The 15,923-nt window shown below is 43.1% G+C and overlaps 1 protein-coding gene across 1 annotated transcript in view; it reads right to left on the reverse strand.

Annotated features, from left to right (window-relative positions):
• cacna1ha (calcium channel, voltage-dependent, T type, alpha 1H subunit a) overlaps positions 1-2,081 on the reverse strand; it is a 107,857-nt gene extending 105,776 nt beyond the window's left edge. Inside the window, exon 1 of the mRNA XM_084071988.1 lies at positions 1,984-2,081. Within this exon, the coding sequence (XP_083928114.1) occupies positions 1,984-2,076 (93 nt within the window). The 5' untranslated portion in view covers positions 2,077-2,081. The remainder of the gene's footprint in view (positions 1-1,983) is intronic.
• Positions 2,082-15,923: the final 13,842 nt, after the last annotated feature.

A 15,923-nucleotide genomic window follows, 5' to 3' on the forward strand; every position in this document is an offset into this window, starting at 1 on the left:
TTTTTCTTTGTTTTAACCAATTTAAACCGGGAACGCATCTGTGTATCCACTTAAACCATTATTTTATACTTTGGCTATAAAAAAAATAGCACTGAGTTATGAGCTTGTAGATCTGCTATTTTTGAAAAATCGTGAAAATTTGTGCAAATCTTTGAAAATATTCTTAAAGACGGGGTGCCGTGATTTTCAGTGATTCCCCCCCCCTAAAACATAATCATCAGGTATTATGGTTATACTAGGAGGAAGATTTTTTTTTTCAAAAAAGTGTACAGAAAGTGTTAAAATTATGTTTTTATGTGGACACGCCTCCAGTTCATTAAGTATACCTGGTTCTCACCTTAGCACCTCCTCCACCACCTTAGCACCACCCACCTGTCCTAGTCCCTCCTCCTCCTCATGCCCACACCTGTCGTGTTATGATAATGAGGGGGAGGGTATGTTTTTACTATGTCACTAAAGCGCTGTTTTTCTATTGACACGTTTGACCCTCAAGGTTTCAGCCTCCAGGAAGAAACTCAAAATAGTCAGAGAAGACATAAAACCCCATAAAAACACCACCAGGGGGCTTAATGAAGTTTTATCAACCTCATATGAAAAACTGAAAAAGTGCAAAACCATGGCACCACCTCTTTAAAGATAACATGTTTAACTCAAATCTTTGCTTCTGGGGAGGTCCCTGGAACAAAAATATTTTGAGATGGGTCGGCGGTCAAATACATATAATTTTGAGTGGTCCTTGACATGAAAGAGTTTGAGAACCACTGAGTAACATACGTTTTTTCAGAAAACTGTTAGTTAGTTCTCTGTTTAGAAGACATTTGTAGAATCGGAAGTTTAGAACCTCAGGCCTTAATGGGTTAATAGTCAGATAAATGCTAGTCACGAAACAGGTGGATAGGCTGGCTATGAACCAGCAAGACCTAAGCATGGAGAGAAGGCTGTAGATGAAACTAGTTAGCTAGGTGCAGCACTAGTAGGAACTACCAGAGCTGGCACTTTGTAAATAAACGCACCACATTTCATCTCCCTGCAGCCTTCACTGGCATTGTGTGCAGTCACTGGAACAACTGCTGCTGCTACTGCACTTTGCCTTTTCAAGGTACCCATAGTGATCACAAACAACACCCATATTGGCTATTATATATTTCTCTCTTAATTAAAAGCACTGCACTGACAACCACAGCCTCTGCAGTGCTGATACCTCAGAAGGAGGAATGGAGTAGCACGGCACACAATAAAATCCTCATTTGTAACTCTGTTAGAATACAAATGTAATCAAATGGACACTTTTTCTTTAGCTGAGCGAGTAAAGGTCAGCTGGTTCGCCCCTCGGCTCGCCCCGGGCTGTGTGTGGAAGTATTCCTGAGCGAGACACTAATCTAATCCCTAACAGCTCACCCTCCCATGCGTTCCTCTGAGCCATCAGAGCAGCCATCCGCCGGGTGAAAGCAGTAACGTAATTACCCCTCCCCCAGGGACCATAAGTACTGAGGATTGTGCTGTGAGTGTACAGTGGTGTAAACTAGTATTTACTAAGTACTGTACTTAAGTACAATCTTTAGGTATTTTTTTACTTTAATGGAGTATTTCCAATTTTCAGTAAGCTACTTTTTTTCCCACTACAATTTTTTGTTAAACTTTAGTTGCTAGTTACTTTGTTGATGTTGCTTAATACATTACCCACCTCAGCCCTATAGACATTTTGGCCATTTTGAAAATAGCCGATCTACAAGCTCACTAGATTGTAGATCTGCTATTTTCTTGTGAAATGGGACCTTCTGCATAACGAGTACTTTTACTTGTGGTGCTTTAAGCACATTTTGATACCAATACTTTTGTGCTTTTACTCAAGTACATTTTGAATTCCAGACTTTTACTTAATAACAGAGTATTTGTACTTTTTTCCACCACTGACATTAATAAGTACTGAGGATTGTGCTGTACAGAACAATGCGTACAGAAGAAGATTAAATGGCCACCCACCTGTAGGATTCGGCACCAATCAGACTGGCAGGTGACGTCCTCACACGGCTGGAACATCCCCAGAGTCACACAGTTGAGCAGGATCACCAGCATGGACACATGCTCGAACCACGTGAAGGAGGGTTAAGGCCAACACACAGTGTAAGGAATGAAGACAGAACACACACACACACACATAATGTCTACAGCAGGGGTTCGTTTGATTGTATTACGGCCACGTACAGTATACGGACCCCCATTTGATAACATCTCAGGGACAGCAATCTATGGCTATATGCAATAAAATCATAACTCTTGCCCAGAACAAAAAAAAAAGTGTGGTCGTCGCCACCAAACAAACTATTGACTTCATACAAAAAGTCATACTCCTCATACACACACACACACACACAGCACCGCCTCCAACAGCGATTTGTTACTCCGCGAGCGAAAGGGTACAGGACCACGGGTCCATTTGGTTCCGTGCGGGGACGCTGGAGAGAGCAACCTGGTATTAATATGACTGCGTCATCATTTCTTGTTGTTCCATTTAGTTCACTCTCTTGAGTTACAGTCCCATATCTCCTCAAGGACCCCAGCTTGAGAACCGCTGGTCTACAGTGTAAAATCCACATAAAGGGGCGTAGAGCCCTTGGACGATTTTTCCCCGTATATAGGCTACAGGTGAAAAGGGCCACAAACATGGCAGGCTAATAGTACACCACCCATGTAAGCTACTGTAAATTTACCACACTATTATTAAGTGTATTAGCTGCAGCTGTGCTGCTTCACGGTGTTCTATAAGGTCAGCCTGCCATGTTTTTGCCCTTCTGTAGTCTTTCACCAGTAAAGGCAAACAAACTACAAAATAGGCCTATTAGGTTGTATATTTGTGTACATTCTCAGCGTTACAAATGGATAAAATAACACTGAGGATTTTACGGCGTAGTCCATAAAGAGGAGACATAATATCTATCGCATATAACACAAGGTCATTATGCTAGTTGTTACCTTCCCAAGAGCTGGATGCAAAACTCCTAATGATACAGCTAATGGAAGGCTGATGATAAACAAGACAAATAGGATGCTAATCTAGCACAAGCAAGGTTTTATTAGCCCAGTATATTGTGTCTCTTCATTCCCAGACTGGACCCAAAAAAAAACTTCTTTCAGAGTTTGATTGGTGGTAAACAATTAAAAAGTTGTGCGGGGCTAATTCCCTAAGTCCTTTGGTTTTATTTTTGGACTACAGGTCCAACTCATGCAGCCTCTCTTTTTACACATCCAAACGTTGGAATATTTAGCATGGATAAAATGCAAAAGGCAAAAACATGTTTTAGAAAAAAAACCTGGTATGTTTTAGGAGAAATCAATATCTATCAACTTAGATAGAGAGCAAGATAGAACGATATGCATACGATTGAGTGCAGGGTAGTTGAGAGCGTAAGTATAGAATGTCCTCTGCATTAGATAGATCATGTTCTTAAAGCCATGCAATGGTGCTGATGACACATGACAGCTTAGTGCTCCAGGTATGAGTTATATAAATGGACTTCATGTCACAATGCCTCTGTCATAGCCGTGATGTTACAAGACAAGATGAGCCATCATAGTAATTGAGAGAGAGAGAGAGAGAGAGAGAGAGAGAGAGAGAGGGGCTCACAGAAATATAGAGAGAGAAAGCGAGAATGATGGTAAATGACAGAGAAGGCGACGAGGAAATGACCCTAAATCATGTCTCCCAAGGCGGAAAAGACACCGCTCCCGCTGTGTTATACTACCTTATGTTGGCTTTTGTCCCAGAAACACACATACTGTACACGCCACGTGCGCGTACACACACACACACAAACAAACACGCTGATATGTGTGCTGAGTTGCAGTTTGCAGTGCTACTGGGTTGTGGTACTGACCTAATTACAAAGAGTTAAAGGAGAGGATAAATGGTGACCACTGTCCTCTCTGCATTGCGCACGCACGCACATGCGAGCACACATGCACATGCACATGCACACACACACACACACACACACACACACACACACACACACACACACACACACACACACACACACACACACACACACACACACACACACACACACACACACACATCCATAATAATAAGTGTGCATGTGCATACACAAAAGCTGGATCCCGCTCACCAGGAGTGCCAGGATTCAAGATGTTGGTATCAGCAGAAAAGAACGTCTGACCTACAGTAAACCCAGTTTCTCTGAACCAGGTTATATCCTGGGATAACCAGGTGGAGTTATCCCAGGATATAACCGAGAGGGACTCACTAAAAACTAGGTGTTTCACCCAGATGGGTGTGGTTTAGTGGGACATAGCTGCGCACGTTTCTGAACAAGAAGGCAGGCATGTGGTGGTGGGTGGTTGGGAATTGATTGATTGATTGATTGAATACTTTATTAGCAGTTTGCAAAAAAAAGGCACAGGAAAGTACAGTTCAATACAAGGTCTGCTAAGAAGAATTTAAACCCAAGAAAGCCTATGGCTTGTTTCCATTGGGGTCCTTTGAAGGAGTGGGGTGGTGTGGAATTGGGTTGTGGGAGAAAATATAAAACCAAAGAGTTGTTTTATTTTCGTAACTTGAATGCAATGTCATTTGTATATGTCTCTACACTTTGAGTACACCTTCATTAAAAAACTAGCTATGACACAGTCATATTCATAGACATATAAAGGTACAGCATACGCCTCCTTTGGCTCTGAATCGTTCGTTTCTCGGGCGTGCTTCCTTGTTCCGCAGGGCTAGCCTTCCACTTCCTTCCGCTTCAGCAGGGCAAGCTGGAAACTTCCGTGTGCGTCACAGAAGGGGGCGTTCAGTAGGCCAATCAGAGGCAGGTGGGGCGGGTCTTTTCTTAAGAGGCAGCTGCGCAGCAACTAGTCAGTTAGACGCGCTGTGATTGGCCAGTAGTCAATACGATGTGATTGGTCAGTAGTCAAACAGCCCTGCGGAAGAACCTTGTATTGAGATACCAGTCGCTACAATGAACTGCAGAGGCCAATGAGGTATCTAGGTTTCTATATCTATGGTCATATTATTGTGGGTCGTCTTTAGATCCCATATTCTGAGAGGACATTGAGCCCTCATTGGCTAAAGGACCAGCCAATGAGGGAAAAGTCATGCAAAAGTCACGACTAGCGAGTGTAGAATGTATTCTGTTTTCACATAATTTTTATTGAAGAAGTCAGTTTTACAGAAATATAAACAATGACAGAACTCTTCTAATTTTCTGTGAAAAAACAAACGCACAAGACAAACACAAACCCCCCTCCCAACCCTCACAAGAAAGTAAATTACATGGTATTAAAAAGTACAGAAAAGAGGGCAAAAAGAGGAAAGGGAGAGAGAAAAGAAAAAGACAAAAACAAAAGCAAAACCTGAGAAAAAGAAAATAAAACTCAGCCAAAAGAGTATCAGAGTAGATGACATGACAGCATGTATTATACAAACAAGGCACAGAGAAAGCTCAACCCACACCGTTCTCAAACACTTGAGGGGTCACCTCGAGCACGGGCTCCGTCGCAGGAGACCGACCACCTATCCAACAGGGGTTGCCATATTTTCAGAAAGACCTGTTCTTTTTTGATGATTGTATACCGAATTCTCTCCATATGTAGAACATTGCCCAAGTCTCTAAGCCACTGCTGGAACAGAGGACTAGATTCAGATTTCCATTGTTGCAAAATTAAACGTTTGGCCGCGAGTGTAGAATGTAGACCAGGTTTTGCAACCTGGTAAAAAAAGAAGGCAGGCATGCTCTCGCCGGGTGGCCAGTCTGCTTACATTATGTGGCCTGCTGCTGTATTGAAGCGGTATGAGGTTATGTTTGTTTACCACAGGCTACCTGAGACAGGTCAAAGGGCACCCTCTCATACATTATGCATTTTAGGGAACACGTGTATAGTTGTAAATATTGTGATAGTGGTAAATTATATATATTCCACTGGAATTAATAAGGACTTCTTGTGACTTTTAGATGTACACGGAACTTATTGGCCTCTGGAGATGAGGAGCAATTTGAGCAGAGCTGTTCTGCTGGGTCAGATGCTCTGAGAAGGTCACAGTAATTGCGTGCTGCTGGGTCAGCTCTTTCTTTTGCAGTGAGCACCTAAAAAACACAACAACAACACTGAGGCAAGAAAACACATTTCAATGTGTTTCCAACATGTCAAAAGTAGAGGAATGTTTTGCCAGGGCTTTGTTGAACCTTGGCAATGCACGTTGTCTGGAATTCTTTTCTGTGGGAAACGGTGTGGAGACACACCCAGTGTGAAGTGGCAATTGTGGGATAACCACAGATCGGCCATAGATTGGCTACAATTGTCAGTGAAGAGATTTGGTGTAGAGACTACCTATAGAGCCCTGGGGTACCCTGGTCAACTGACGAATAAAGGGTTTAGATCAGGGGTCTTCAACAGGGGGTCCGTGACCCCTAGTGGGTCCTCAAGAGTTACTCCAGGGGGGCCACCAACTCTTTGTGTGATAGAATTTTTAGGTTTTACATTAACCACTTGAACCCTAGCATCCCTATTCTGAGGAGAACTTTAGCCAAAAATAGCCGATCTACAAGCTCACAACGCCTCGCAGCGCGAGGCGTTGTGAGCTTGTAGATCGGCTATTTTTGACAAAGAGGTTTGGTGTAGACTAGAGGGAAAAAAGAGCAGACCAAGTAAAGAAAAAAAAATACAATATAGAGGGGGTCCCTGCTTCATCTCTCTCTCAGCTAGGGGGTCCTTAGCCTGAAAACGTTGAAGACCCCTGGTTTGGATATTAACAGAATAAGAGTGGTTGGCAAAGCTTTCTCGTGATGTAATCCTGCATTCCCTAAAAAAAAAAAACCCTGAAAAATAGAAAGAAGGTTTAGGCGATGTTGTGGACTTACTGCTTCATTTCACATTTGGGTCTCATTAAATTTGGGAGGCTGTCTACAGCGCTGTACCATTCAGCCCATTCCATGTGTGTTATGATGCACAATGCAACCATGGGGAAATTCACAGAGCAGATTGAATTAACTGTCTGTAGCCTTAGCGAATTAGACACTTGTTTCGTGCAGATCGCAGCTGCAGTGCATTCTTAGACCAGCCTGGGGAATGATCTCGGTAAAGAACCGTATGTTCCACAACTCACTGGTGGAAGAAGTACTCAGATTTCTTACTTAAGTAAAATGAAGAAATACTCTGTAAAAGTAAAAGTCCTGTAAATCAAAAGTGCACTTGAGAAAAAGTACCAAAGTATTGTAATACAATCCTGGTCTCTATACTGCCTCTGGTCAGCCGGGGGCGTCTGATGGAGGGGAACTGGTTGGAATAACGTGTTCCTTCCACGCGCCATACGTCCTACCGGGGAAACTCCCCCCCCTGTCAGGTGATAAGCAGCGGCCTGCTCACTCCTCCTCATGCATTGAAGGAAGCATGAGAGCTCAGTTCGGGGCTTGCCCCAGGCTGGCAGAGGGAGAGTAGCGGCCAGGATTACAAGCTTAGGCAATTGGCACTGGGTAAATAAATAATAATAATAAACATTTTCAGGTGGGTCACTTCTTTCATCCAATCAGGAGAAAGAACCCATTTATCAGCTTTTTTTTTTTCTTTCTTTCATCACTTCCAATTTCACTTGTTTATCCTGTATCCTGCATGAGCTCTCTCTCTCTCCTGATTGGTTGCAATTGGTATCCCGTCCTGAAAATATGTGGTTTCTGTTTACTAAAGACCAGGAGACATGGGGAGACCCCTGGGCCCTGTCACTGAACAAACACCTCTAGTCTATAGCAATGATCACTATGGGAATATAGAGCTATTTAACACTTATTTTAACAAAAGAATATCACTTACACCCTGTGTGTATTCAGAATTGGGATTCCATTGCAGGAGGGATGTTTACATCTGGGAACACAGCATTTCGTCTCTGTCGGGCAAAAACCTTGTATATCCACATTTAAACTTTATACGTTTTGTTGTAAATGAATGCCCTACTTCATCATAAAAACGTGTTTGCGCAAAAGTAGTCAAAAAATATGGTCTACAAGCTCGGCTATAAGTAGATCGGCTATTTTCACAAATTAACTATTAACGGTTTTGGACTTACAAGGTTTCCACCTTACAGTAACCATTTAAATATGTAACTCCAACTGGAGACAGACATATTCCACAGTCTCGTTAACAGCCGTGAGGATTGACTGGCTGTCGCCTGTCGGTGTAAACATCATGTTCACACCCTGAACACCGGTAGTTCAAATGAGTTGGGTAAATGGGTATTAAGCAATTACATGACTACAGCACCCAGGGGAATACTGGCAACGCATTGGCAATAAGAACACTGCATGAGAACATAATGCCTGAGATTAATGTCTTATTCTATCACATATACAGTAGAAAGCACCTGGGGGCCATTTTGTCTTTCAATCACATACACTCATAACAAGCAGCTTAAAATGTATAGAATAGGTCAGACTTTCGAGTGAACACACCTGCCCAGAAGTGCCAAGTAAACACACACACACACACACACACACACACACACACACACACACACACACACACACACACACACACACACACACACACACACACACACACACACACACACACACACACACACACACACACACACACACACAATAAGCAACCCAAGGTCTGTCCTTCTTTCACAGATGAAAGATTCTCTAATCTGCTGTGTCGGAATTAAAATGGAGAGGTTTGAATATTCAGAGAATCTATCACTCCCTCAGCTCTTCCTGCCTCTCCGCTGTCGTTCCACTGCTCCATGTGCTATTCCTCTCTAATTCCTCCTTAATCTTCACAGTCAACACCTTCTGAGCCCCGTCTTCAGCCCCCACACACACACACACACACACACACACACACACACACACACACACACACACACACACACACACACACACACACACACACACACACACACACACACACACACACACACACACACACACACACACACACACACACACACACACACACATGTATAAGGCACGAGCTGATATACAGTACATAAATATACAATGAAGGCTTGTGCAACAGACCAAGCTAACATGGATTGATTTGCAGTAAATAGAACATTATAACACACACACACACACACACACACACACACACACACACACACACACACACACACACACACACACACACACACACACACACACACACACACACACACACACACACACACACACACACACACACACACACACACACACACGTGCAAACACACACAAGTGAACCCATGCTGTGACTTTAAGCAAGCTAAAAAAAACAGGCTTGGTGGTGGTTACCTAACTGGCTGTTAAGCTCAGTGGTTCTCAAGGACCCCTGGGGAGTCCTTAAGAGGGTCCCAGGGGGTCCCCAGCAAAATGAGTTAATATAGCATAAAATCAGTTTAAACATTTGAACCCTATTTTACACTTTGGCTTTTCAAAAACAGCAGATCTATAGAGGCTTATACAACGCATCACATTGCGATGTATTATGCAATTTAATTTGGAATCATTTTCTCTTATGGGGGTCCCTGGCACACACTACTTTCTGTTGGACGTCTGCGGCCAAATACATATCACTTTGGGGGTCCTTGACATGAAAACATTTCAGAACCATGGTTTACAGTAGCTGTTTGGTCAGCTGGTCGACTTGCATCCTTATTATACAGCTATCTACGTTGGAACGTTAATGTGTATTGAGGAAACCCAGGACCAAACAGACTAATTTGGTTGCATTTTTACATTCTCAGAGTTAAGGATTTCACTGTGCATTGCTCCCTGAGAAGCTCCACTGGACTGGTAGAGCAGTGGTTCTCAAACTTTTTCATATCAAGGACCTCCAAATTGACACTTACTAGCCCACAGACCCCCATTTGAAAAGATATGCCAGGAACCCCCATAAGAGAACATTTTTACGGCTCTAGCAGTGATTCTCAATCATTTTAATTTGAAGGACCCCCGGTTTGACATGCATTAGAGGCTACGGACCCCCATTTAATGGCATTTCTATCTCTGGGACCCCAATTTATAATGTAACATCTATGTTAATTTAACTCTGAGTGTACAAATGGAACCAAATGGATGGAGAGAGTTGTACACTCTCAGAGTTACAGACCCATAAGGGTCCATTTGGTTCATAGCTATCCATCATTTAGCTGGGGACCCCCTGGAACTCCCTCAATGAGTCCCCGGACCCCACTTTGAGAACCAATGCGGTAGAGGCTGCTACCACAGGCGTGTGTGTGCGTGTGTGTGTGTGTGTGTGTGTGTATGTGTGCATGAGTGCTATTCAAGGGCACATCAATGACAAGGTGTAGTGAATCAATATATGACTGAGTGAATTAAATAACCAAGTGCAGAGCATAAAGCACAGCATATACAAACAATACTATATACACACACATGGGGGATATGTCAGGCACACAAACACATGAGTGAGCACACGCACGCACGCGCGCGCACACACACACACAAACACACCCAGTAACCCTCCCTGCGATGGTTGGGTCAGAACTCTTCAAGGATAAACCTCCCCTCCCCATTTATTCTCTCTCTCTCTCTCTCTCTCTCTCTCTCTCTCTCTCTCTCTCTCTCTCTCTCTCTCTCTCTCTCTCTCTCTCTCTCTCTCCCCCCCCCCCCCCCCCCCCCCCCCTCAAGCCATCTCTCCTGTCACCATTTCTCTCCATCTTGTTACAGAGGGAGGAGATGAAAGCGAACAAAGGCAAAGTTAGCCTAACTGAGGAAGAGGGGAGAGAGAGAGAGAGAGAGAGAGAGAGAGAGAGAGAGAGAGAGAGAGAGAGAGAGAGAGAGAGAGAGAGAGACAGATAGGTGCATATATCCATTACATCCACGCAGCACAGTGAGTGGATTCAATGGATAGCACAGCGACTGAGTCCGGGTTTACTGCTACAGTCGCTATGCAAATCGCTCCTGTCGGGCAGAAACCTTGTATCTCCATATCTCAATGTTTTTTTTCGTACATTAATGCCCATACTTCATCATACAAGAGTGTTGCACAAAAGTACTGAAAATAGCCGAAGTACAAGCTCACACCGTGTCGCAAGTTTTACTACTTTAGTGTTTGTTAATGTATGTTTTTAATGATAAGAAAAAAGGAATGGTTTTGGACATACAAGGTTTCCACCCCACAGGAACACAATAGACTATAATACATAGAGCTGCTGTAACAAAACACTAACATCACAATGAGACATTATAGGCTCATTGAAATGACTGAGACTAACAGTCTTACAGTAAGTCTCACACCTTAAGTGGAAGTGAGAACACACATATGCACGCAATGCGCGCACACACGCGCACACGCACACGCACACACACACACACACACACACACACACACACACACACACACACACACACACACACACACACACACACACACACACAATGAGGCTCTCAGGGTTTTTTTCAGTCTGTGCCAGTAGTGTAGCACTGCACCATTGAGCAAAGCAGCTTTTTACCCTCACCCACACATGCAGGCGTACAGTACACAGTATTTTGATTCAGTTTTAGTCATATTTTAGTCATCTTAAATGTTTTAGATTTTGTCTAGTTTTAGTTGACTAAAAATCATAAGATCTACAGTTGATTTAGTCGACTAAAATGTATTTTCGTGGTGCCTTGATGGCGTCGTAATGCCTGATTTTACACCTATTTGCATGCTGAAAATAGCAGATCTACAAGCTCACAACGCGTCACGCTGCGACGCGTTGTGAGCTTGTAGATCTGCTATTTTGAGACCAAACATAAAATGACTTATTTTAGTTCTACTGGATCTCTTCTCCACTCGTCCTTCCCTAACATTTTAGTCTAGTTTTTATTTGTTGACGAAATTGTTAATATATTTAGTCATAGTTTTAGTCGTCATAGCTTAGTTTTGATTTCGTTTTGATTTGTTTATATTTAGTGAAAAAAGGTAGTTGATGAACATTTTTCGTCACAGTTTTAGTCGACGAAATCAACACTGACACACACACACTATTGTAGAATCGGCCTCGGTCTTAGAGGGTTAAAAAAACATACAGCCAATGACAATATTATGCCCGTCCCTCTGGTTTATGGGATCTAAACAGCGGACACATCCCTCCAGGATGGGAACAATGCCGCTAGCAACCCCATGGCCATCCCTTCAAGTTACGGGACCCATGTCAAAAGTATAAACACAGATCTTTGCATAGTTGTTATTACCCGCAACAAGTGGCGGAATGCTGCCTAAAGCACATTTAAAATACAAGGAAGGGGCCGAATGTGCACATTCAATAAAGAAAGTAGGTAGTGTGAGGAAAGGGTATTGGTTCTTGTCATCAGCAACAGTAGCACATACCTTACATTTAGCATTTCCAATCCAATCCAATCCAATCCACTTTATTTATAGAGCACATTTAAAACAACAGTGTTGAACCAAAGTGCTGTATACTCAGTAACAAAATACTAAAATAAACAAGAGCAAAAAAACAGCACACAATAAACAGGACAACATTTGACACAATGCCTGTAGGAAACAGCAGCTTCTCAATCTGAATTTTCAAACGCCAAGGAGAACAAGTGCGTTTTCAAACGTGATTTAAACACAGGCAGGGTTTGAGACGCTTTAACATGGGGTGGAAGCTCGTTCCACAGTGTGGGCGCTATGAAGGAAAATGATCTATCTCCCCGGGTTTTCAACTTTGTTGCTGGGACCTTAAGGAGTGACTGGTCAGTAGACCCCCTTGTAGTGTTATTAGGAGGTAGAAGCTTCGATATGTACAATATGGTGCCAGCCCATTTAAAGACTTAAAGACAAACATTAAAGTCTTAAACTGAATCCTGTAACAAACAGGGAGCCAGTGTATTAGGAGGCAAGAATCGGTGATCATATTTCCATGCCCCTGTTAAGAGGCGAGCGGCCGCGTTTTGGACTAACTGTAGTCGTTGCAAGCAGGCTTGGCTAATGCCAACATAAAGTGCATTACAGTAGTCGAGTCGGGTTGAGATAAAAGCATGGAAAAGACGTTCAAAATCAGAAAGGGTTACAGCAGACTTGACTTTGGCTAAGAGCCTCAGCTGATAAAAGCTGGATTTAACAACAGAGGTAATCTGTTTGTCAAACTTAAAATCGCTGTCCAATTTGACACCAAGGTTAGTGACCACCGGTTTTAGAAATGGCTGCGGTTTTAGAAATGGCTGCAGGGGCCCAGATCCAGAGAGGAGGCGTCGCAGGCAGTGCTGGGTCTGAACACCATGACCTCTGTTTTACTTTGGTTAAAGTTAAGGAAGTTTAGGGCCATCCATGCTTTTATGTCCTTCAGACAGTCCAGCAGTGTGCAGGGAGGAGGTGCCATTTTTCTTCGGGGGCATATAGATCTGCGCGTCATTTGCATAGAAATGGTAGGGAATACCATGCTTTTAAAAAATCAAACCCAGAGGGAGGAGGTACAGGGAGAAAAGGATGGGGCCAAGAATTGAGCCCTGCGGGACTCCACATGGGAGAGGGGCGATGTGGAGTCACCTAGGGCTACAGAGAACGATCTGTTTGACAGATAGGACCTGAACCATTTTAACCCATTAAGACCTGAGGCCGCGTCTAAAAGAATTCAAAATCCTAACAATTTTTCGGAAAAAAAATATGAACAAATATTTTTCACGATTTTTCAAAAATAGCAGATCTACAAGCTCATAGCGCGGCACTCGGTGCCGCGCTATGAGCTTGTATATCTGCTATTTTTGAATAGCCAAAGACATCTAAAGTGACACAGATGCGTTCCAGGTATCAATGGGTTAAAGCAGTGCTTCCGACACCCACACAGCACTCTAAACGTGAGAGGAGAATGTTGTGTTGTAAGGTGTCAAAAGCAGCTGTGAGTTCTAAAAGCATAAGGATCGCAGGATCACCAAGGTCAGTGGTTCTTAAAAGGTAATTTACAACTCTTAAAAGTGCTGACTCTGTACTGTGAAAGGCTTTGAAACTAATTTCTGTCATTGACTAGTGTAATCACTTCCATAGTTGACTAAACTAACACAATTCCCTGATATATGACCCGGCCAACAAATTAACAACAAACTAAATTGCCAGACTTTCCATATCTGTAAGTGACTTCTCAAAATCCCATGAGATTCCAGATTCCATCATGACCCGTGTGGGATAACTGACATTATCCACAGCTCCATAGTCATGACATGTGTCTAAAGTGATCCAGAGTTATCTAAAATGTCTGGCTCATATACTGTACTAGGTCTGTCTAATTATTGTTCCTTGTGTCTACTTAGTGCTCTGTTCTGTTCTGTCTACTTACTGTTCTGTTGTCTACTTCAGGGGTGGGCAACTTTAATGATGTAGAGGGCCACTATATTTCCACACTCACTCCAGAGGGCCACATTGCATATACAGTACTGTCGGGCAGACACCTCTTATCTCCGTATTTTAACTTTTTTTTGTAAATGAATGCCATACTTCGCCATTCTATGTCACACAAAAGTAGCAAAAATAGCCGATCTACAAGCTCAAAACGCGTCGCGGTGCGACGCGTTTTGAGCTTGTAGATCTGCTATTTTTGCTACTTTTTAATTGGAATCCTGATTTTTTTTTGTGCAATGTTTTTATTGAAATCCTGAAAAGTTTTTTTTTATTTCAAATGCATTTACTATACTTATGTTAACTTTATGAATTTAAATACAAATATATTGGACACAAAAAAGTCAATAGAATTGTATAGCTAGTCATTAAGCTACTTATATAGACTGAAGTAATTAAAGTGGGTCATGTTTGCATGTTTGGAACTGTAACAGCTGAAATCGATAATATATCAGTATTCTGATATTAACCTGCGGGCCACATTAAGTGAAGGTGGGGCCCGCATGTGGCCCCCGGGCCGCCAGTTGCCCATGTACGGTCTACTTACTGTTCTGTTCTGTTGTGTCTACTTACTGTTCTGTTCTGTTCTGTTGTGTCTACTTACTGTTCTGTTCTGTCTATTTACTGCTCTGTTCTGTCATCAGCTACACATTTAATCTGTGGTGTGTCCTCAGTGGCTCTCAATGGAAGCGTGCTGTCTCCTCAGTGGGTTCACTCCATCACAATCACTCCTCCTGTCCACCTGGTGCTCAAAGTCTAATCTCACACCAGGCCGGACTGGCAGAGCAAAACGATCTGTTTGCCGGGATTTCAGCAAACAGATCGTTTTTTTTCCCCTCCCGGCGGCAGGAGGGCAGGGACGCCAATAAATACACACAGCGCTGATACGTGTGTAGACTAGAGCATGTACACACACGCAGTAAAGGACACACACACACCGACGGCTGGAGGGACGGGCAGTCAGGCAGGCACACACACACACACACGCACACACACACACACACACACACACACACACACACACACACACACACACACACACAGGTGACAGGCAAGTGCACGTACAGTAGATAGATACATGCATGTGCAGGTGAGTACACTCAGGAGGTAGTAATACACGGCTGAGTACACAATGATAAGGAGAGAATAAGGGAGATGTGCGAGCACACACACATGCACATGCACACGCACACACACACATTGATGAAGTACCGTTCAACTGCGTATGGGGGTTAATGGAGCACTCAGAGACATAGTGCTGGTGAGGAGGAGAGGAGATCGGCCAACTCATCCTTACTTTATACAGTATATCCTCACTATCTCCTTCCTCTGTCTGCATCTCACCATCTTTGTTTATCTTGCCGTCTGCCTGAATAGTCCTCTCCTCTCTTCTCCTCTCCTATAGCCCCCTGAATAAATATGCTCCCATATTCATAACATATTTGCCATATCGCTGCTTTGAACATTAATTGCAGCAATCTTTTTCAACATGAGAAACAGGACCAGTATCCATGTTTCAGTGTTCTCTGAGATCAGAGAGTTCTCTGAGTGGACTCTCTCTGAACTCTCTCTGGATTATTCTGAACCGA

The sequence above is a fragment of the Gymnoscopelus microlampas genome (genome assembly GCF_963454915.1).
Source record: "Gymnoscopelus microlampas genome assembly, chromosome: 11".
Classification (NCBI taxonomy): domain Eukaryota; kingdom Metazoa; phylum Chordata; class Actinopteri; order Myctophiformes; family Myctophidae; genus Gymnoscopelus; species Gymnoscopelus microlampas.